The sequence below is a fragment of the Monodon monoceros genome, unplaced genomic scaffold (genome assembly GCF_005190385.1).
Source record: "Monodon monoceros isolate NGI ecotype Baffin Bay Population unplaced genomic scaffold, NGI_Narwhal_1 Super_Scaffold_2, whole genome shotgun sequence".
NCBI classification, from domain to species: domain Eukaryota; kingdom Metazoa; phylum Chordata; class Mammalia; order Artiodactyla; family Monodontidae; genus Monodon; species Monodon monoceros.
In genome coordinates this window covers 88,969,638-88,993,495 of record NW_021703776.1, presented here as the reverse complement: position 1 = coordinate 88,993,495, position 23,858 = coordinate 88,969,638, and the positions used below count along the sequence as shown (strand labels likewise).

Here is a 23,858-nt window from a genome sequence, read left to right as displayed (position 1 = left end):
GAATATACGCACTATATCTTTTTCATTCTCTACAACCTTTGGGGTTATAACTTTTTATGAATGGAGGTAAATTCTATAAAGGCATGGTGAAATTCAGGTACACTTGATCTTAAATTCTATATGGGTACCCTAAAGAACTACATGCAAAATGTCCTAAAAAGTGTGTCTTAAAGGTCTTATACCTCGAATATATAAAGAGCTCTCAAAACTAACAATCCAATTAGAAAGTGGGCAAAAGACGTGAACAAACATTTTACTGAAGAGGATATATAGGTGGCAAATAAACACCTGAAAAGATGTTCACCATCTTTTCTCCATTAGGAAAATACAAATGAAAACCAAGAGACATCACTATATACTACACACCTATCAGAACGGCTAAAATTAGAAATAACATCAATTGCTAGCGAGGATGCAGAGAAACTAGATCACTCGTACATCGGTGATGGGAAGACAGAATAGTAGAGCCACACTGGCAAAGAGTATGGCAGTTTTTCACAAAACTGAACTTGCGTTTGCCATACAATGCAGCGGTTTCACTCTTAGGCACCTATCCTAGAGAAGTGGAAATTTATGTTCTTATAAAAACCTACGCATGAATGTATACAGCAGCTTTAGCGGCTACTTTCAGCTGGTGAATGGTTAAACAAACTGGGGTACATCCATACCATGGAGGATTCCTCAACAAAGGAACAGACTGTTGATTAATACAACTTGGATGGACCTTCAGGAAATTTTGCTGAGCAAAACAAGCCAGTCTCAAAAGATTACATACTGTATGATTCCATTTATATAACATTCGTAAAATGACACAATTACAGAGGTGGAGAACAGATTAGTAATTGCCAAGGGTTAAGGAGGTAGGAAAGGAAGAAGGAATCTAAGTTCTGACTGTAAAAGGATAACCCGAGGGACCCTTGTGTTAGAAGTTGTTTGAATACTAACGGTGGGGGTACTCACTCTTACCTACACATGTGATAAAGTCACAGAGGATTAAATGTGCACACGTACATATACACCAATGAGTGCAGGTGAAACTGGGGAAACCTAAATAACATCTATGGACTGTGTCCACGTCAATTTCCTGGTGGCGCTATTGGACTATAGCTATGCAGGATATCACCACTGAGGGAAACTGGGTGCAGGGTATATGGGATCTCTCTGTATTATTTCTTGCATGTGAACCTACAATTACCTCACTACAAAAAGTTAACAAAAGTGTCTATTTTCATGGCACTCCAAGAGGAACTCACAGATTTCTGTTTGGTCCTACCCTGCCTCTAGCGGAGTGCAAATACCAGTTCCAGGCCTGGGGAGAATGTGACCTGAACACGGCCTTGAAGACCAGAACTGGAAGCCTGAAGCGAGCCCTCCACAACGCTGACTGTCAGAAGACAGTCACCATCTCCAAGCCCTGTGGCAAACTGACTAAGCCCAAACCTCAAGGTAGGTTCCTGCCTTTGAACCATAATTTTTTTTTTTTTTTAAAAGAAGATGTTGGGGGTAGGACTTTATTAATTAATTAATTTATTTTTGCTGTGTTGGGTCTTCGTTTCTGTGCGAGGGCTTTCTCTAGTTGTGGCAAGCAGGGGCCACTCTTCATCGCGGTGCGCGGGCCTCACTATCGCGGCCTCTCTTGTTGCGGAGCACAGGCTCCAGACGCGCAGGCTCAGTACTTGTGGCTCACGGGCCTAGTTGCTCCGCGGCATGTGGGATCCTCCCAGACCAGGGCTCGAACCCGTGTCCCCTGCATTGGCAGGCAGACTCTCAACCACTGCGCCACCAGGGAAGCCCCTGAACCATAATTTTAATCTGAGTGGATTGACGGACTCAGGCAGGATCTTCAGATGTGCAAACTCAAATTTTCCAGAAGGAAATCTTGGGTGAATTACCTTTAGAAAGGGACTGAGAAAGGCTCATATATTGAGCATCGTACAAGTACTTTTCAGCAGGCAACTGATGAATTCAAATTGAAGTCCTCCGCACAGATGGGGGGGTAGGAACAGTCTCCTCGCACAAATAAACAACTTAGCAAAACAGGCCAATTAAGACAGCTGCATGGTGACTATATATTTCAAGCCCTAAATCAGGACTACATCCTGACAAGTATGGACAAACTTAGAAAGATCAAGAGGCTGAAAATTAAAAATCAAGTCTCTCCTAGATTATCAACATATATAGTTTTCATGAAATCAGTTAAATTATTTTATATTTTTCCTTTTTCTACCACATAACTTGATAGGTTCTGTATTTCTAATATTTTTTTCAGAGCCTTTATATTTGTTTAGTTAGATTAGCTTACCAACTACATTTATCATGGAATTTCAGAATTACGTAGAGCTATCTTTCTATCCATTCCCAGAAAGTCAGACTCTGCTCTCATGCTGGAGAAAGTAAACCAAACCAAATATCACGGCCATGGTTTCATACAAATAGAATCCCAGCTGAGGGAAGACAAAGAGGTGTTAAACTCTTTTATTTCATTGTTGTATGGGCTGAGTTATTTCCCCCAAAATTCAAATGTTGAAGTCCTAACCCACAGCACCTCAGAATGTGACTGTATGTGGAGAGAGAGCCTTTAAAGAGGAGATCAGAGTTAAATGAAGTCATATGGGTGGGCCTATTCCAATATGACTGGCATATAAGAAGAGGAGATTAGGACACAGGCGGACACACAAGGAAGACCATGTGAAGACACAGGGAGAAGACAGCCATCTACAAGCCAGTGAGCAAGGCCTCAGAAGAAATCAGCCCTGCTGACATCTCGATTTTGGACTTCTGGCCTCCAGAACTGTGAGAAAATCAATTTCTATTATTTAAGCCACGTACTCTTTGGTTCGGTGTATGGCAGCCCTAGCAAATGAATACAGTGGGCCTCAGTGAACTCTGCATTAAAGTATCTCCTTGGCCTTTGCTCATTTTTGATTCTAAAATGGACCTGAAAATTCATACGGGCTAGATTAATTATAAGGAGAAACTCAGAAAAATGAAATCCATAATAAATGAATATAAGAATATCCCCAGAAACTGGGGAGGATTGGCTGACTTGCCACTGATGGTCAGGAAGGACCCCTTTCACAGGCCTCACTCTTTTAGCCTCTGATGAGGTGGTCCATAGAAATGGTTACCTCCCACTTCAGGATGGCTAGAAGCAGGGTGGACCTGCAGGTGAATGTCTAGGATTCAGGCTGCTCTTTCCAGAGCAGGGAAGCCTCTGCTGACTGTAGTGCATATCTGGAAGGCATGACATGGGGCTAGGGTCAGGGCACTGAGTTCGTGTGCCAACTGTACAAATGTCACTCATCTGGAGACAACTACACAGATCTAATGGAAATCAGTGGCCTTATCTATTCAGTGAGATAGTCCCCAAAGTGGAAGAACTAACAGATACAGTTTTCAAAGTAACTGATTTTTAACCTAGGCAGAGAACCAACATCTTCAGCATAAATATAGAGTGGGAAAAGAAAAGGGATTGAAGACGTCTCTATGTTCCAGTCCAGTGCTTCTCAACCTGGGCTGCACACACAATTTTCTATGGGAACTTATAAAAGTCCCAGTACCCAAGTATAACCCAGACCAACTAAATCAGCATCAGTCATTTTGAAAACTAAAATGTTCTTTAGGAGATTTCAGTATCAACTAAAATTGAGACTTACTGCTCTAGTGTGAAATTCATAGACACACACACACACACACACACACACACACACACACAAGCACACATGCCATCCTTGTTCTCTCCTGTGGTGAGAGAAACTGCAGCTTAATGGATGGGGAGGAAAAAAATGGGATCGTGATTAAGTAGGTGGTGGATGATGGTGGGGCTGGGTGAATATGGAGAATGTTGAAAAGTTTGGAATATATCGGACAAAATGGGAACGTGATTAAAAAAGACTCCTCAGGATATTTGATAAATACATTAAGTGAGGCTCCTTTTTAATTGGACTGGTGAATAGTTCACCGTTTTACATTTCCCATTTAGTGATATGTAATGAAGGTTAAAAGTCTGATTCAGGCTTGAAAAATAGTGGTAAAAATATTTCAAGTGTGTAGACATTCTGTAATTTTTTATGTCAAAAATTAAGGTAGATAATCAATTGAAAATGGAATTACCCTGAGGTCTGTATTTCACAACATTACCAGTTATGCATTTCGTAGGTCATTAAAATGTCATCTTTTTGTGCATAACATACCTTTGTTAAGACTAATCTTTTCCCTCTCAACAGTGGAGGGTTCTATGAATCCTGTTTTGGCACCAGGAACTCTGCACAAAGAATAATCTTATCCTACAAGTTGAGCTAGGGAGACATGTCAGATAGAAGATTTTCTTAATGGGATTCACTCACACTTTCCATGACATACGTTTCCTGGTTTAAGTAAAATGTAACAGGTGGCATGTGTGGGTTTCATATATATTTATACCATTTTTCTCAAATAATCATGAATGGATATTACAGCTTTCCCTGTGTGAACTTCTGCACTTAAGATAGCTCCTTTATTTCTGATCAATGGAAAAACAAGTAATAAGATGGAATCTCTATTATGATTAGTATTGTTCTGTTTCTAATCTCACGCCTTGCTTTAAGTGTTTTACATATATTATCTCATAAAAATTCCATATATCCTTGCAAGTAAATAGTGGTATGAAGGAAACTGAGGAACCCTGGTTAATTTATTCAATATTTGCCCAGGGTTACGTCTCTAATAAATGACAGAGTCCACATTTGGTTGACTCTAAATTCATGTTCTCTTTTATACCCTGCAGATTTCTCACTTAATCTCTTATGAGTATAAGGTAACCTCCATGAGTTTATTTTCCTTTGAAATAGGAGAAGGTGAGGTTTGTAAAGCCCAATACTGATGTGCAGGATGATGCCCAAATGGAAGAAGACAGTTTCTAGGACATTATTTCTAAAATTGTTATGAAAGACATCTCCCAGAACATAAGTTTCAGGAGGATGGGGACCTGATCTATTTTGTTCTCCACTGTATCCCTTTTGCTTAGAACATGGAGTAGCACATAGTTAAGTGCTGGATAAATATTTGTAAAATAAATAAATGCTAAAAGAGGAGAAAAAGGTTTTGTAGACTAGATCCACCAAAGACTGGTGGAAGCTGGAGTAAAGAAGTCATTTAAGCAAATTTTTCTCAAAGTTATACAGTAATAAATTAGTTTCTTCCTTTATTCAGGAAAGACTAAGTCATCAATGCTCTCTCCTATTTTAGCTGAGGACATGAAAAAGACAGAGGAAGGTAGGGGACCCGCTAATTTTGACTCGGGCACTGTCATAGGCACTCCTCATCATTTAATTTTATTATTTTTTTTATTGGGATATAGTTGTTTTACAATGTTGTGTTAGTTTCTACTGTACAGCGAAGTGGAGTTCTCTGTGCTATACAGCGGGTTCTCATTAGGGATCTGTTTTATACGCCTTAGTGCATATATGTCAATCCCAATCTCCCAATTCATCCCACCCCCCCTTCACCCCTTTGTGTCCATACGTTTGTTCTCTACATCTGTGTCTCTATTTCTTTCTTGCAAACCGGTTCATCTGTACCATTTTTTCTAGATTCCACATATATGCGTTAATATACGATATTTGTTTTTCTCTTTCTGACTTACTTCACTCTGAAGGCCAGTCTCGAGGTCCATCCACGTCTCTACAAATGACCCAATTTTGTTCCTTTTTACCTCATCATTTAATTTAACTTGAAGCTTAATTTAAGCTTCAAAGCAACACTATGTAGTGCATTTTATTTATCCTACTTTATATATAAGAAAATACAGGCTCAGAGAGGTTAAGCAACTTGCCCGAGGTTTCACAGCTTGTAAGTGTTGAAACCAGGATTCAAATTCAAAGTCAGACTGACTCAGAAGACCCACTGCCTTTTCAATTGCACCGTGCTGCCACTAGGTTTTACAAACTCATGAAACTCTGGTAGTATTAGATAAATCTCAATTCCTAGACTCATTACATGGTAGAGCTTCTAGGGACCTTGCCTGTGATTGATGGGACCCTCATGTAACAAATGAGGACAAAAAAAATCAGTGATTCATCCAAGTCCCCCTCTTGTTGAGTAGCAGAATCAGTTCCAGGCTTTGTGCTCTTTTGACATCATTATTCTGCCTTTTTAAACCCAGTCACCGACCTTATAGCTAGCATGTACCTTTTTTTCACCACACATCATTATCCTCCTCGTGAAACACATCATCAGGTTCTGGGATTTTTTGGTCTGTTTTTTTTTTTGTTTTATAAAACTCTTTTGTTCGGTTACTGGCCTCTTGTTTTGGGAAATGGTAGTGGATCAATATGCAAACTGCATGATTTTCAGTGTGAAAAACATGCTCTTTAAATTTTAGAATGGAATATGAAGATGTTGGGAAGGCTGTGACAACCCAGCATGAAATTGAGGAAAGATGGGAAAACATCCCCCTTGTGGGATAATCGTTGTGACTTGATTATTAAAAAGGCTAAAAGATTAAAAGACTTGCTTGGGGAGAGGAGAGAACGGACGCATGGACACAGTGGGAGAGGGGGAGGGTGGGATGAATTGGGAGATTAGTTTTGACATAAATACACTACCATGTGTAAAATAGCTAGCTAGTGGGAACCTGCAGTATAGCACAGGGAGCTCAGCTCAGTTCTCTGTGATGACCTATATGGACGGGATGGTGGTGGGGGGAATGGGAGGGAGGTCCAAGAGGGAGGGGAGATATGTATACATATAGCTGATTCATTTCATTGTATAGCAGAAACTAACACAACATTGTAAAACAATTATACTCCAGTTAAAATAAAATAAAATAAAATAAAGTACTGGGGGAAAAAAAGACGTGCTTGGGGAGAGGAGGCGCTTAATATCTAGAATTGCCATCTAAACTTTGGGAAATTACTAAATTACTAAATATCCCACTTGCTTTGGTTAAAAATTGTCTTAAAATTCATTACACTCCATTCTAACAGCATTACCTTTTGAGGTAGAGAAGCGGTCCTTCCTATGGCTGTGTCAATATTGTACAAACTCTATTCTCTAGCCTTGGTCCACACTTTCAGTGATACCAGATATCAGGTTGGAAATCCTTATCTAAAGGTTCTCTTGTGTTGGAATCCCACTTAATCTGAAGAGAGGTTTTAGTCATTCACTTCTATATTATATACACAGAAGAAGGGAGACTATTGATGTTCTAAGGTAGACATAAGAATTGAAAGATGCAAAATTGGAATGTAGCTTTCCTGGGGATGGGGACAGATTGCTCTGGGGAAGGTCATTGATTGACTGAAAGGTTACAACTGGAATTTGCTTAATTGCTGCCAGAATCCGGCAGGGAGACATTGGTGAGCAATTGTGTGGGCTCTTGAGATTTTAATTTCTTAGGAAAAGAGATTGAGAGCATTAATTAAAATTTTTCATTGAGAAAATCCCGTTATCTGTCAGAGTTTTTAGCCGCAGCAAGCTCACACAATCTCTGCAAGGGCCAGAGGATTTGACCTGGATCCATCAACATTGCAGAGAAGGCAAGAGATTCAAGAGAAATGTCTAATCACACCATACGTGACTGATATAGCAGAGACCCTCTTGCTGAAATTACCCACTGCTCAGCACATATAATACTAAGAATTGGACACTGGAAACTTCACCTTCCCTGTACCCCTAAAACCAGATACATCCACCTCCTTTCTTGCCAAAATGTCCAATATCCCCAAATTTGGCCTTATTTTCTACTTGTTCACTTCTCCCTCTAAGACTCATTTAAGAGTGCCTGCATGGTAGAAAGTAGGTCACATAAAATTCTGTTGTAAGAGCGTCTGGGAAATGTCTATAACTTTCCAAACTCTGCCTGTAAATATGAGAAGAGAAGCTGAAAGGGATTTGAATTGCTCTTTAGTAAGTGATCTTTCAGGGAGTAGGTGTTGGTGTATATCATCAGACCTACCCTTCTCTCCTGTCGGTCTAGAAGAGGCATTGATGACATTTCTTGGAGAGAAAGCTGCCCAGAGTAATCATATTGGACCAGTTGAGTACTCAACTGTAGAGAGAGTCAGGTCTTTCCTTCTTGGAACCACCAGTCATTCTTTGTTGAGTCATTTCAGTCTTTTCAGTTTGAAAATAATGCACAGGAATAATTGAGCTGTGGCCAGTCTGGGCTGACAGTGCTATATCAAAGATCAGAGCAGAGAACCCTTCGGAGGGCAAATAACTGTTCTCCAAGACACAAGTGTTTCTCAGTGGTCCCCCTGGAGGATGGACTCACTGTAGAATTAGAAGATGGCCGAGCTGAATGGGACTCAGGATGGGCCCTTCTGTGGGGAAGCTGTGGTTCTCCAGGCAGTGCTGTCTGTGGGAGCAGGTACAGCCCAGGGGAGCAGGCTGCTGGTAGCTATCACCAGAGTGCAGAGTCAAAGATGAGGCCAAGGTGGGGGCTTGTGTGGAAGGCACCTAGGTGAACTGAGATTTTCCTATAGGTGCCACAAATGATATAGCCTAATGACCATCTTGGATCGTTCTAGAATCTTGAGTTATGATTGACCTGGAAATTATTAGTTGCTTTATAAACAAGACACATAAATATTGTGAAGTATTGTGAAACTCCTTTTGATACTGACAGGCCAGCTTGGCATATATCTGCTTCCAAGTTTGCCTGACAGAAGGGTATTCACAAATGGTTTCTGGGGTGGGCAGAGGGAGAAGCACATGGATGGACGTCTGTGCACAAGTGGTCCAGGCAACAGTGTTAATCCCTCTTGCTGTCCTGTCCACCAATTCATGCTCTGCTGGTACCAAGTCCTTGTTAAACTTCCCTGCTCTCGATAACCCTAATTCCTTTTAGTTCTTCCCAGCTATTTCTAAAAGTTTTGCCATGTTGCTGCTCTCTCTTTTTGGATGATTTCCTAGCCCTCTCAGGTTTGGCAATTCATCTTTAAAGATCAAAAGGACAGCAACCATTTAAGTGTGAGATTCAGCTGTGTGCAGGACACAGCATTTAGCAACTGATCATTAAATGGGAAAGGGGGTCAGTAAAGTGATATTCCCAGCATTCTCAATTCTCTCCCGCTAAGTAGATTCTTTTGTTAGTTCTTTTAAAGATAAAAGATGCTCCCCAACATTTCTTTCTATTTTCTGGGCTCTGACATCCCTTGGGAATGAGCATGCAGCCCTCTGTGGATGAGCTTTGCTAGGCTGAGAGACTTTTAACTGTGTTGAGAGAGGTGAATGCACAGAATCCCACTGTAGGCCAGCCTGGAATGTGCTCCCTCACCTCTAAGACCCCTGATGGGGTTGATGGCTGCTGCCCTTGTATTTGACCAGAAAGAGGCAGCCTGGGGCATCTTATGGGGATTTTGTTCTTTTTGATCAGAGGGAAACACTCTTATTCAGTTTGGCCTCAAGGTTTTCATTTCTTTTTTATTCTGCTTGTGGAAATCTTTGAATGTCTATTTTATTTCCCATCCATGATACTGTTCTTGAAGTGAGAAAATCTAATTCTGCAACTTTCTTATTAGAATATCTGTTTTGTCTTCTGTAAACTAAAGTCTTCAATGAACATCTCATAGCACTATTGTAAAGATGAAGTAATTTATGTAAAAATGCCTGATAAATGTGCAGTGTTTTTCAGACTGTTTCCTTCCTTCCAAATGGATTTCTTGAGGTGCGTTTCCCTCAGCACCTTTTCAGGCAAAAGAATTATGGTGATTACAATGATAGTAATTATAGTTAATATTTCATGAGAGCCTAGTAGGTTTTGATTATAGCTGGGTACATTGCTCATACATTGTGTCATTGAATATTCACAAAAACTCTGTGAAATAGTTACTATGATCATCCCCAATTTTATGTATAAGGAAACTATGGCTTAGAGAAGTGAGATGCCTAGCGTAAGGTGATACAGCTAATAGGCAGAGGAGCCAGGACTTAAATACAAGGCAGCCTGACTCTAGATCTCCTGCATTACGTACAGCTCCTACCCCTGTATCTATTCAACATGGGCATCTCAGTTTCTTATCTAAGAAAGGTAATGAATTTCAGACCCATTTATTCTTCCTAAAATCCCTCTTTTATCCTCACTTCCACCAGCAACAGAATCAGATCCTGGCTCGTTAGCAGGACGTGATCATCCAGTTTGGCTCCTGCCAGATCCTTGTTCCTGGCATTGCCTGTATACTCTGCCTCAGCCACATCAAACTCCCAGAGATGGCCGAACGGGCCATGAACTCTTATATGTCCATTTCTCTGCACCTATGGTTGTAGAAACCTGGAACTTGTTCTCCTTCTTCTATACTTCATACATTTCATTCTGTAAAACCCAGCTCGTTCATTGAGCAAGTATTTACGGAGTGGGTTCTATAGGCTAGAGTTAGCACCAGGGATAAATCAGTGACCTGTATGGACCTATAGTGCAACAGGAAAAACAGGAGGATACGTCCCAGTGTACTGCTCAGGGTACAAAGGCTATGAAGGAGAGCAGCATGCTGTCCCTTGGCATTGTTTCCAATTTATTCATTTATCTATAAAATCTATTAAGAGCCTACAGTGGTAAAGGTTGTATGTTAGGTGCTACTGATATTAAACAAGTTTCCTTCCCTCTTACTGCTATGCTCTAGTGGTGGTGGTGGGTAGATAACAGTGACCAAAATAAATAACTAGTAATTAAAATTAGAACTACATATTAGAGTAAGTGGTCTTAAAATCTAAAGAGCCAACTGTCCGAGTGACCAAAAGGGAAGGGGGCTGGGGGCTAAGTTAGATAGAGAAACTGGGGAAAGCTCCTTTGAGGGGTAACTTTTGAACTTGGACTTGAAGACATAGAGCAGCTACCCATACTAATGTTCTAAATGAAACAAGGGGAAGTTCAAAGTCCTGAGGCCAAAAAGAGCTTGTTTTGTTCAAGGATTAGAAAAGAGATCAATATGAGAACTTGACAGACTTCCCTTCCCGAGCCTTGAGTCGCTGCCTTTTCTCCGAGGGCTGGCTCCTCTGATAAGACTTTCATCCCTGCCTCTGCCGTGAGTGCATGTCTGCCTTGCCCTACCCTGAACCTCTTGAGGTCAGGAGCCACAACCCATTCCCCTTTGCAAGTTACCACATCTCATGTCCCTAGTCCCTGAGAGGAGCTCAACATATAGTACCGACTTGATGAATGAATGATGTGTCCAACTAAACTGTCCTGGTCTGGCTCGCTAGAGCACATCATTCATTCATTGGCTGCCAAAAAATGTATAGAGAAATCACAGTTAAAGCACAGGACACTCACCTGGAAGAAGAGTCACCTGGGTGTTTTACTCCCATCCTTATTAAAAAAATTTTGTTTCTAATGGCTGGGACAGACGTGAGGACCAGGAACTATAAATGTTTGTAGAGTTTACTTCATGCTGTGTGTCTGCTTCCATCTCCCTTGGTAAATTCCGTGCTCAGAGGCTCATTAGCTGTGCACACACAAAACAGCTATGTAATAATTAGCATCAAGGAAGGCTGTAACAGAACAGTGTTTGCACTAATTAGATACTGGGTTGAGAGACCTTCTTTTTATTTCCCCCTGAAGCTTCTGCATTCCTCCTTTCTAACTTTTGCTTTGTGTTTTAGGTTTTAGCTATTATCATCAGCATTTCTTGAGCATCACAAAAGTAGTTGCTATTTATTGAGTATTTACAACGTGACAGGCACTATACTAAGCCCTTAGCATGCATTGTCTCACTTGGTCCCCACCAAAGCCCCAAGGAGTTTGGTTCGCATTTTACAAAGGAGGACACTAAGGTTGCAACTTGCACAAGGTCACTAGCCAGTGAGGGGTCAGGCTTGAACTTGAAGTCAGGACTGTGTCCAGAGTTCTTTTCTATTATACCAGTTCTTCCTAAACTGAGTGCTTCCTGTGGGATCTCTTTGGGTATTGTAAAATAAATGAATAGTTTTGGTTTCTGTTTTAACGATAATTCTAAAACATCGGTATAAGCGTGTTTGGTGTCATTTACGATTGAGTCATGTCAGATAATTTTTGACTCAAGCTTGTCTTTGTGTAATGATTGGATGGGAGCAAATGATAACTTTTAGTGCTGCAATTCTCAGGCTGGGGTCCTCTAAAGGGGTTGAGTTCCTCCAGAGGAAGACACAGCAGTGCAATGCACCCTGTTACACTCAGTGGCCTCCAAGGCTCGACCCAGGGCTGGATTCAGGGCTACCTTCTCTCCACTGTGAGATTCGTAGAGATGCTGGTGCTTTCCCAGGATCCACGGCACCGGCGTCCTGGTGACAAGTGCTGCTGGCAGAGATACTCTGCACGCTATCCGCGACTCCAGCCAGCTCGGTCCTGATGCAAAGCCTTCAGGAACCTACAGGGAAATCAAAGCGGGCTGGCTGTTGCTCAGCGCACAGACAGGGAAGAGAAAAGAAGACTTTTTCAGGAGGAAAGAACAGTATCTGTAGAGAGCTCATCAGAAATCCAGAGGGCAGGAAGCAGGTAAACATTTTTCTGGTGTCCTCCTTCTGGGTCACACAGGGGGCAAGGCCCAGAGCTCTCTGCCGCAGGTTCACGCATTCACAGCACTCGCTTTTGCAAGGCAAAAATAATTGCAGGAATTATTTTCATTCTACAGAAAACAGGACAACTTTATTTTCAGGTCTTTGCCCAGATGCACAAGAGTAATAAATTAAGCTGCTGTGAAGGCTGCTGTCTAAAAAAATGTAGAGAAGTCGACAGGAATCTCCTCAGATCTAACCTTTGCTGCTGCTGTAGACAGGGCGTTGGGTGGATGGGGGTGGAAGGAATCAAGTAATGGGAAACGTAGCTCACCTGCTGGAAATCTGGAGGCCAAGGGTGGAGACGGGTGAGTGGATTAATGCAGAGAGCATTGTGAAACCATTAATGAGCTTAAAGTCCTAGAGTGTGCAGTGCCAAAGTCACATATTCAAATGATGTTATTTAAAATGTGGGGAACAGATTTTTTTAAAACATAAGAATAAACACGTATATTTTGCATCTCTACAGCTAATGAGGGTGATCCGAAGGATATACAAAAATGAAAACTAGTGTGAAGTCTAGTTCACTGCTGTATTAGCTTGCTAGCACTGCTGTAACAAAGTACCGTAAACAACAGAAATTAATCTTTTCACAATTCTGGAGGCTAGAAGTCTGAGATCAAGGTTTCAGGAGGGTGGGTTCCATCTGAACGCCATGAGGGAAGGGTCTATTCCAGGCCTCTTTTCTTGGTTCATAGATGGCTGTCCTCTCCCTGTGCCTTCGATCGTTTTCCCTCTGTGCATATCTGTGTCCAAATTTCCTTAGGGCCCACTCCAATGACCTCATTTCAACTGAATTACCTCTGTAAAGACCCTTGTCTCCAAATATGTTCACACTCTGAGGTATCGGGGTTAGGAATTTAACATGAATTTTTGAGGGGGACATAATTCAGCCCATAATGACTGATTCATATATATATAATATATATAAATACTATATATATAAATATATTATATATATAAAATATATATATTATATATATAAAACAACTCTTTTATATATATATATATATATACACATACCAAAAAATTTCATTTGAGAGTGAATAAAAAATGATTTATTGAGCTGTACTTACCGAGCTTTTAAATATTCTAGAGTTCAAGCTTTTCCCCTTTTTCATAAATCATAATTTGAGTTTCCAGTAACACCAGTCATATAATATTAAACATCAGATATGGTAATAGAAAAATAACGATGTGCTAAGTGGGAATTACTTATTGTTTATAATGATACATTTCATTTCTGACTTGGGCTACAATATAAATTTTAATATTTGTATAATAAGGTAAATTTTCTACCTATGCCTTCATTATTGCAGAAGCAAGCTTTTAAACATTTAAATATCATATTAGAAATAAGTGGTCTTCTTTTCTGCTTTTGATGTAGAAGAAGGCAGTTAATCTGTGTGGGGGGAAGTCACTGTCAACAAGTGTAAGGTGTTGAGAGTGGCCTAGGACTGAAGAAGGGGCAGATGCTTTTAAGGCTGTGTGTGTGTGTGTGTGTGTGTGTGTGTGTGTGTGTGTGTGAGAGAGAGAGAGAGAGAGAGAGAGAGAGAGAGGGAGAGAGGGAGAGGGAGAGGGAGGGAGGGAGACACGTGGATTTAATTATATCACTCTATTCTAGCTTCTAGAGTTCTGCAAAGTAGCTGGGAGGCGTGGGACGGAGTTAGGGCCAGCAGTATCACCAAGCATGACAGCACATACATAACCCGAGTCTCTAACACAGGTATCAGATTTGCATGCTATTGTACCTGCAAATATACGGGCATAGTCATAACCTACATTCTCAAAGCTACCTATGTAAAATCACACATTGTTTGAAGAGTTTCACTTGCTTTAGCTATATTTGCCTCTCTTCAATGTTATTTAGCACTTAAAAACCTTTTTTTTTGGCCAAAGCTGAAAAAGACAAAATTTAGCAGCTGAAAGTGAATGCAAACACACACACACACACATGCGTGTGCGCGTACATACACACACACGCACAGAGCTTTTTGTTTTCCTTCTGTAACTATCTACAAGTGAGAAAGCCCTGGATTAAATGACGTACAGATGAAGCAACTCCGATTCCTTTCTTCACTGATCTTCTCTCTTGTGAATTCAGAGGAAAAATCCACAAAAATTTTCAGTTGTTTTTACATTTTCAAACACATGAATAGGTGTAGCTGATACATAAGGACAATGTGAATGTGCTGAGCTAAAAAGAGGGGTTTGACTTGGTGACTCTCTACCTGGTACACACATGCACATAGGTCAGATCAGGGAGTAACCCCATCACACTCATGTCTACTGTATAAAGGAAGCACATCCTAGAGATGATTCCTTCCTAGATGGGTTGGAGAAGCCAATAGTTATCTCAACGTTTTCCTTCAAAGAAAAGGAAACGGAGAGACAAGAGGGAAAGAGGCTGAAAAGAGGAGTCTCTGGGTGAAGGGAGAAGGGCTTCATCTACTGATCCAGCGAGAGTTGCTTTGGAAAATAACTGACATGCTTAGGGACTTTTACTAAGCTTGCTTTGGGTGGTTGACGAAATAATTTCCTCACCTCCATGAAATCTTCCGTTAGGTCCAGATTAACTCACTGCTGCTCTCATGGCTGAACTTGCTATTTGGAGGCTGTGCAGTTAAGTGCCGAGTCACCTCTCCAAGTAAATGGGGGCAGAACAGAGGTTCCTCAGAGGGTCCAGACATATTTTGTTTGTGTCTAGACACAGATGTGTACTATTTTTTATGCACATCTACTTGATGTCAGAAAGCAAACATGTGTAGAAGGGCAGATAATTGGGAGGGAGTTGTAGGTATTGTTATGAAGTAGAATTGATGAGCAAAAAGGAAGGTGGGCAGTGAGGGAAGGAACAGCTGTCAGCACGTGGGCAGCACTGAGTAGCAGCCGCATGCAGGTGGATATGTATGTACAGAGGTAGGTATGTATTCCATACATAATCCTAGAAGTAAATGCATCGAGTCCCTAAAAGAGGAAATGAAGCGAGTGACATTACAAAATAAGAAATCGAAGAGGAAACAACAAATCATGACACAGATGTTGGACCGAACCATATCTGAGAATAATATCTTAAGAACAAAAATCTAACAGATTATGCTTTTAATTTTTAAATATATAGAAATTTCTTCCTGTATCGTGCCACTTAATATTGGGAAGTTTAATGAATGGTGCCATGCCGGGAAGCCAAGCCAACTAGTATCTGGATCCCTGGTGGATCACTGAGCTGTACATTTACAATTCAGCAAGCCTTGTTATCAGTTCTGAGACACAGCTGGCATGGTGCAAGGAATTAGATATTTCCAGGTGACTAGGCAGCTAATTCTTAAATACAGGTGAGTTCCTTTAAATAGGTTCATGAAGCATTAAAAGGGTGTTGGTGGTATCCAGATTTTGGACTTACTTACATTGCGATGTTACTGTTTGTCAGTAATCTGATCCCTTTCCTTCACTCAGTTTTCATGATTTATTGGATGAGTCTCCACAGGTCAGCTCTAGGGCTTTCCACGGCGCGCCTCCCGCTGTCCCTGTCTGCTGCTAATCTTGACCTCTGAATCTTCAGTGTCCGTTTCTGCGTGTTCATAGCTTCCTCATATAGGAATTCTACCTCTTAGAAGGTACAGATCTCTTTTTCCTAGTCTAATCAATAGTTCCTCCCATCGATTTAATGACCCAAAGCCATTTTATTTCAATCAGTGGCAAAGAGAGGTTGACTCAGTTAAAATTCAAGCGCCTCTCAAATCTTTTCATCTCTTAATTTTCCTTTTATGTTTTCTGTCTACCCCATAGGTCATGTGAAAGAAAGAAATCAAACCAAGACATTTTGCTCAGAAAATGAGATTAGCTTATCCCAGAATTTTCAACTCTTCTGCTTCATAGAATAACATTTCCTCTCAAGGTGTTCAAAAAATCTTTAAACTGATGTCTTTCAATGCTCACTCACAACCTTATTTCTTCCATATTTCCCTAATATTGGATATGGGAGTGGATGTTTACTTGTACCATCCACATGGCAATCCTATTTCTAAAAGGGCCTGTGAATAGATGGAGAAGAGATGATGCATCCTGTTTGATTATTTGCCTTTTGAGAACGAGTTTGCTGTGATAGACTCATATAGGTTACTGATAAAAATTTAAATTGGTACTTCCTTTCAAGAAAGAAATATGCCAGTATATACCTAGAGCTTTAAAAACATTCTGTCCTTTGATCAAGTAGATCCTCTTCTAATAATTTATACTAAGGCAGAATTTTAACATACAATGATTTGTCTGTAAAAACACACATTGCACCATTATTCATAATAACAGAAAGTGGGAACACGCCAACTGAGCAGCAAAAGAAGAAAGGTTACAAAAAATAAGGGTGGGCATGTCATAAAGGAATACTACTTGGTCATGTTTCAAAGTATATGCAGTGGCATGAAAACGAATACAATAGAACTTTTAGTATAATATACTTTATCAACTGTCAATATGTTCCTAATTTAAACTATATATTACATGTATTACATAGTGTTCTTATTATCACACTAATGATGACTGCTTACCTTTATTTGCACATGTCATTGTGCCATGTTCTGTTCTCAGTGGATTTTATACAACTCATTGAATTTGGATATGAACCCTACGAAGTGGTACTATTCATATGCCCGTTCACAAGTGAGGAACCTGAGACGCAGATACACAAATTAACTTTCTCAGAGTCTTATAGTAACTAGTGATGGAGCCAGAATTTAAACTCCATCAGTCTGGTTCCAGCCCCAAATCCATACATTTCTGCCACTATTGTGGACCAAACGGAGGAAGTATTTTAGCAACATTTAGCAATATCCTTTTACTCGCTAGCCTGGTGATGCTGACCATTCTTATCTTTGGAGCCAAAGCTGACATGTCCTATTCTATACTGCATTCTCCTGTGCTTAGGAAAAGGGAGATGGCAGATGACTGAATGGAAAAGGATAAAGTCTTTTGATTTAAATCCTCATAGTTTTACTCACCTGGTTTAGTCCAGGTTGGTACATTCCACTTGCTTCATCCAAGGCTAGGAGTCTCTGTAAAGTCAAAGCTCCATGTTTGGTAGGTTCAAAGGTGGTCCTTTGTATATGAATAGCTGGCTAAATGTATAAACAGAGGGCAAATCAGGAGTGGAAGCACTTTGAAAATGTTTGTCAGTAAAGAATGCTTATCAACTCTCCATGGAAAGGGAATGTGGGAAGTGAGGGGCTAAGAAATCATTTGTAGCTCTCCATTGAGCAGTGACCTGGCTTATTCTCTCAGAGATGCTGGCTGTGTTTGTATTTTCTAAGTAGGAACCCCAGACAGTATGTTGTTTATCAAATGGGGGCAACCAGTAAGATAACAGGCATTTATATGTGTTCACACAGGGAGGTAAGCTGTATTACTCCTGCCTATGCTCATAGGCATTCTCCTGGCAAAAGCACAAAAGCAGACACACACACACACACACACACGTACTTTTTCTATGTATCTAATCATTTCATTCCTGGCCACTTATAAGACAAGTGGCTCCCTCCCTCATAGCTTACTAATGCAATGCTTTTTCTTCTCTTTCTTTTCTTTTTAATCACAGCAGAATCTAAGAAGAAGAAAAAGGAAGGCAAGAAACAGGAGAAGATGCTGGACTAAAAGACGCCACCTTCCGTGGACCATGAAAAGGACATCAGCAAACAGGATCAGTTAACTATTGCATTTATATCTATCGTAGGCTTTTTATTCAAAAATTATCTATAGCTTAAGTACACAATAGGCAGAAACAAAAGGAAAAGAAAAATTTTGTAGTAGCTTTTTTTAAAATGTATACCATAGTACAACTAGGGGCTTATAATAAAGGACTATAATCCTATCTAGAAAGTTGACTTATAGTACATGATAAGTGATAGAAAACTGAGGTAAGTTTTTTGAAGTTATGTGATATTTTACATTTAAAATCTTTTTTTACATTTTTTTTTTTCTTTTGGCAGCAATTTAAATGTTATGACCATGTAAACTACTTCTCTTGTTAGGTAATTTTTTCACCTAGACTTTTTTTTCCCAATTGAGAAAAATTAAACAAAGCAGCAATAAAATATGATCATCCTATTTGAGGAAAATATCTTTTTTTCTGCCAATGGATTTTAAAAAAATTTTAGTCAGCAAAATGAGGGGAGCGGGGTCAGAGCATGTCCTAGTTCAATGTTGACTTGTTTAAAAAGAAAAGCATTAAAACATGAAATTATTTTGCTTTGGCAGAAATATTTGTTTTCTTGATGAAATTATTTTTCCATCTGAGAAAAAAAAAAGACTAGGAAAATAAATCAAGGTGATGCTGAAAAAAAGATGCTTTTGTGTGCAATAATTTGATATTGTAACCCTTCTCCCTTTGTCACTTACACTCACCCATCTGAACTGTTAGCAGTGAGAATTGATCATACAAGCTAATTAAATCACTCTTGGGCACAAATGTTATATAGATGTAGCTGTAGATGTAGCTCTGTAACTATATATACATTCTAACTTTCTATCAGTATATAGTAGGTTAGACTGGTGCTACTGAATGAAACAAAAGTTCCAAAGTAGTCTAGTGTTTGGAAGAACAGAAAAATGCTCTTCTTCTATTGAATAAGTTTGGGCTTGCATAGTCCAAATCAGTAACACCAGGCAAAATGGTAGCCTGTACTTGGTTTCTATAAGCCAATAATTCTTACTCTATTATCTACTATATAAGTGCCACAGACTGTCTGTACAACGAACTCCCTTATCTGCTGAGCTCTGAACACAGTTTTTAAGTAAATATTATAAGTCTATGTTTCCATTATTCAGAGAAATAACCTCTCAGAAGTCAGCTGGGATTAGCCTCAAAGTATTTCTCTTGAAAAAGTCACCTCTAATTTTAAAGCGATAAGACTCAATGAACAAACACTTACCTACCAAGATAACTGTAAGTCCACTTTCAGAAATGATGGTTTCAATACCTTGGGCTAACCATAAAATAATTACAAACTGGTCTAATGATGCAGCCAAAGTGTCTTCAAAGCTGTAGTATTTTTGCCATCTGGTCAAAGACTCCATGCTTGAGCTAGGCATGTTGGAAGGGTCCATATCTCCCCACTAAGTCAAAGCCAACTGCCAGTGGGGAGCAGAAAAAGGGATGGGCTTCTGGGCACATACATGGAACAGTTTATAGACTGGTGCTTAATAAAAGCAGAGTACCTTGTAAAGTGCAAATGCAGTTCTTTTACAAGTGGACCTTAATAGGAGAAAAGTACTCATGGGGATGGATGGAGGAGGTGAAAGGAAGGCATTATCTTGACTGGGATTTTTTTGACAGCAAAGACCCTATAAGGATAGGGATGGTGGGAAAGCCTACAGCATATTTTGTTAGCCTCTCCCCTAATATTGCTCCTCCATCATCATTCAGCCAAAACAGCAGCCCATGAATCAGTAATGAGCTGAGGTGAACTAGAACAAAACCTCCCAAAGGAAAAAATGGTCCTGTAAATAACCATGGCATTCCCCCTTTTTTCAGGACATGGCAGGAAGCCAGGGGTTCTCTGCCGTGTGGAGGATGATCCCTAACACGTCACATAATAACTCCCTTATTCTCTGTGAAAGCAAGACTTGGAATGCTAATCTCCACTGCATAGGGTATGAAATTAAACTTAAATTCTCAAGAATTATTCTACCCCAGCCCCAGCTTTAAACATCTTGCTAAATCTCACTGAAGTCTTGAAAACATAAACACAAAGGATAGACTCCAAAAATCACTGACTCTCACAAATAGGAAAAAAAAGACCATCTTCAGTATTTCATAGAGTGTTCCACCAACTCTCTCCGCCCAGTCGATCTGAGTTTTATGAACTTATTTACCCTAGTGTTCTTTAAGCCTGGAGGAAGGAAAAGGAAATGGAAACAAATCAGCTGTGTTTCCTTAAACGACCTTAGACTGAAGACAAAGTTTCCTTCCAATCATCAAGAACAATCCTTCAGTTACCAGACATGTCCTTATTCAATTCAGTGACTGCAGCCTCCACACTTGGACTCGGGTAGACTTTCTAATTTATCCTGATTGTATGAATCCTATCACACTATATTCCTAAAGTGACATCATAATGTCTTGTTAACTTTGTAGGAGCAGAACTCCAAATAGAATTTAATGAATGCTCTGAATAGTTATCAAATTCTACTAAACTGTGTGAGTATAAAAAAAAAACAACAAAAAACAACTAAATAATTTCATTTGTGGGTCCTTGACCATAAGAAGCCTTATTTGAGGAAAGAAAAGTTACAGTCCTTTCCCCATTGAGAAAACAGATATTTCTTTAGGAATAAGAGATACATACTTCCTTCCATAATATGTAATACTTAGTTCCATATTTCTGAAAGTCTTGTTTCACAGCTTCTTTAAATGAAAAACAAAGGTAAATATGCCTTAGGATTCACTGGATGAGGCAATATAAAATACTGTCTTTCACAAACTGAATTATTTTAAAATAGTTCCCAAACATAAAAATTCAAATTTTATCAACCTTTAGTCATGGGATTTTCTAATAGAGTGAAGCAAAGGGCTTTCTTCACATTAATCTTCTCCCCAAAATAATAAGGCAGATCAGCATCCTTGGATGTGGAATATCAAAGCATTCAATCTCTCTCTCTTTTTTGTTTTCTGGCTTGCTTTTAATTTAATTAGTTGAAACCCTTAAGCTTTTAAAAGTGGAATCAATCAGAAAGCGAGAGCTCAGAGAATAATGTCCCAACCCCTCTCATGTAAATTCAAATTTTAGATTCTCCTTTGGAGTAAAACAGGCTCTTCACTGTCTACAAGTTTATTTCTGAGTTACAAAAATTCTCTTCATGTTTTTCCCTATTTTACCATGTTTTTCTCCTGTATTCCCCTATTCAATCTGGGCTTCCAGAGGACACTTTTTCCCTTGTATCTGGAAATTTAAGCAGCAGACAGGAACTGCTCCAGGTTTGTCAAATAGATGCATTCTCAAACTACTTTTCAAAGAAGATATAGAGTCTTGGAATATATTTACACAAGGGGTAAGGTGCATAATGTTATTCTGAGCATTCAACAAGTAATACCTACCTCAAACTTATGTGGACTCTAATTCCCCTAGAAATAAAAGATATGGAACATTTTAATCAGAGAAAAACATACCATGATCTTAGAAATCTACTCCCTCCCGCATTGTTTCTCGTCTTCCCAATCTTTCAATTTTCCAAATAAGGCACCAAAAGTAAAGTAAATGTTCAGCCCTGTTTGGGTCACAAGTAAAATCATGTAATTCAAGAATATTTCAACACAAAGGAATGCAAACTGACATGTGTTTCTTTTTTGAATTTAAAAAGAGAAATAAAGAACAATTAGCTTTCAATGTCTAATTTCTGTAATGTAATTTTTTTAAAGGACAAAACCTTAACCAGCAGAACATGTTTTGATATATTTATGTATATATCCATTACAACTACTACATTAAGTTATTCATGGGGTTGGCTGAGGAGTTTATATATCTAGGTTATTGCCACATATTTTCTTTCGTTCTTTGGAAATGTGCATGGAAGCCATATAATTTACATTAGAGAATGACAACATGGAAAATCCTGACATCATATCCCTAAACTCCTGGGAATGGAGGGATGCCTTACAGTGTATACAGATATAGTGACGGAGTCCATATACTCAACTTGCTCTTAGTGGAGATACAAATGTTACATAAAATACACTAATCACAGAGAATCATTTTTCCCTCTGTCTTTTGATTGTCAGATCCATCAAATATAGGAGAAAGAAATCTTCAAGTATCTCAGTTTCTGAGATTCTTGGAGAATTACATGAATACCTCAGTGATGATAAATGACCAACAGATTGACATGTTTGCAATAAATGATATACGTTTTAGACTCCTAAGTCCAAACTCGTATGCTTTTAAGGTAGTCATAGCTAATAATTAAACTTTTTACCAATTTATTTAGAGATATGCCAACCTGCTATCTCTTGGCAAGGAGGAAGGGAGAGTTATTAGTGATCTATTCTGGGATGTGGTCAGGAGGAAAGTGGGCAAGTTGTGTATAACTGCTCTGATCAAGAATTTCTGGAATCTCTGAATTCCCTCCCTCTGTGTTAAGCTAAACAATATTTGGCCATCTAATGTAGTTTTCTATTGGCAGCGTCTGGTTTAGGTTTGTATTAATTAAGTTAGGCAACTTAACCAGTGCTGGAAAATTGAATTCAGACTTTCTAGCGAATGCATCCTTATCAAAAAATTTGACCATATCCAAAGTGGGATTCCATTCTCCTAGGAAGTGCATCTCTAAAGTCTGTCTGAACAAATGTTAATTCTATGACAATTATATTGATTAATAGAGATTAATTCCTAAAAATCTCTTTGAATACATTTTCCCTTCCAAATTGTGATTATCTATTTCATCCCATAGGCTCTGTCTAGTTTAAATTCATTAACTAATTTATGCTTCCTTGCATTCGAAATGTTTATAAAGAGCTCAGCACAGTTATAGGTGCCAGGGGTGCAGCAAAGAACAAAATGCGCCCCATCCCCCAACCCATGTTTTCACGGAATTTACACTCTCACTGGGGACACAGACAATGAACACAATGAATAATGTTTTGGTTACAGATCGCATAACAAACCACCCAGTGCCTTAAAACCACAATGATTTTATCATCTCCTGACTCTCCTGGTGGGCTGACTGGACTCATCTGGACGGTGCTTTTGTTCCGTGGGATGTTAGCTTGAAGGGCTGGGACGTCCACCATGGCTCTCTCACATGTCTGACTTCTTAGTGGAAATAGCTGGAGAACCGGACTCAAGTGGGACACTGGAGGGCTGAGCCTCTCAGTTTCTCCGTGTAGTCCAAGGACTCACTCCTTCCACACAGCATTGTCTCTTTCTACAGAGTCTGCCCAGCAGAATAACCAGCCTTTCACAAGGCAACACAGAGCTCTCCAAAGTACAAAGTTGGAAGCTGTCACTCCCTGTTAAGGCTTAAGCCTGGAACTGGCTTAGCACCGTTTCTGCCACATTCTCTTGGTTCAGATGAGTCACAGAGCCGCCCCAGATTCTAGCAGAGGAGAACTACCCGAGGGAGTGAATCCCAAGAGGCAGGGTTCACTGGGGGCCGTGTCTGGGGACAAAGCACACAAAGTAGCAAAATATATAGTAGATGTGGGGTAAGTGCAAGAGAGAAAAATAAAATACCAAAGGGCAGTAGAATATTGGGCAAGTGCTGCAATTTCGAATACAGTGGTCAGAGGAAGCCTCCAGGAGAAGGTGACATTCAAGCCAGCAAAAGTCTGAAGGAGGTGAGGGAGAAGTCAGGCGGCTATT

At 39.7% G+C, this 23,858-nt stretch overlaps 1 protein-coding gene across 2 annotated transcripts in view; it reads left to right on the top strand.

Annotated features, from left to right (window-relative positions):
• Positions 1-18,845, top strand: part of PTN (pleiotrophin) — a 94,142-nt gene extending 75,297 nt beyond the window's left edge. Inside the window, exons 4-5 of one of the 2 annotated variants that reach the window (XM_029233843.1) lie at positions 1,285-1,446; positions 18,104-18,845. In XM_029233843.1, the coding sequence (XP_029089676.1) occupies positions 1,285-1,446; positions 18,104-18,156 (215 nt within the window). In that variant the 3' untranslated portion in view covers positions 18,157-18,845. Of the gene's footprint in view, positions 1-1,284; positions 1,447-18,100 lie in introns of both variants that reach the window. The other variant, XM_029233842.1, reaches the window with a different exon arrangement.
• Positions 18,846-23,858: the final 5,013 nt, after the last annotated feature.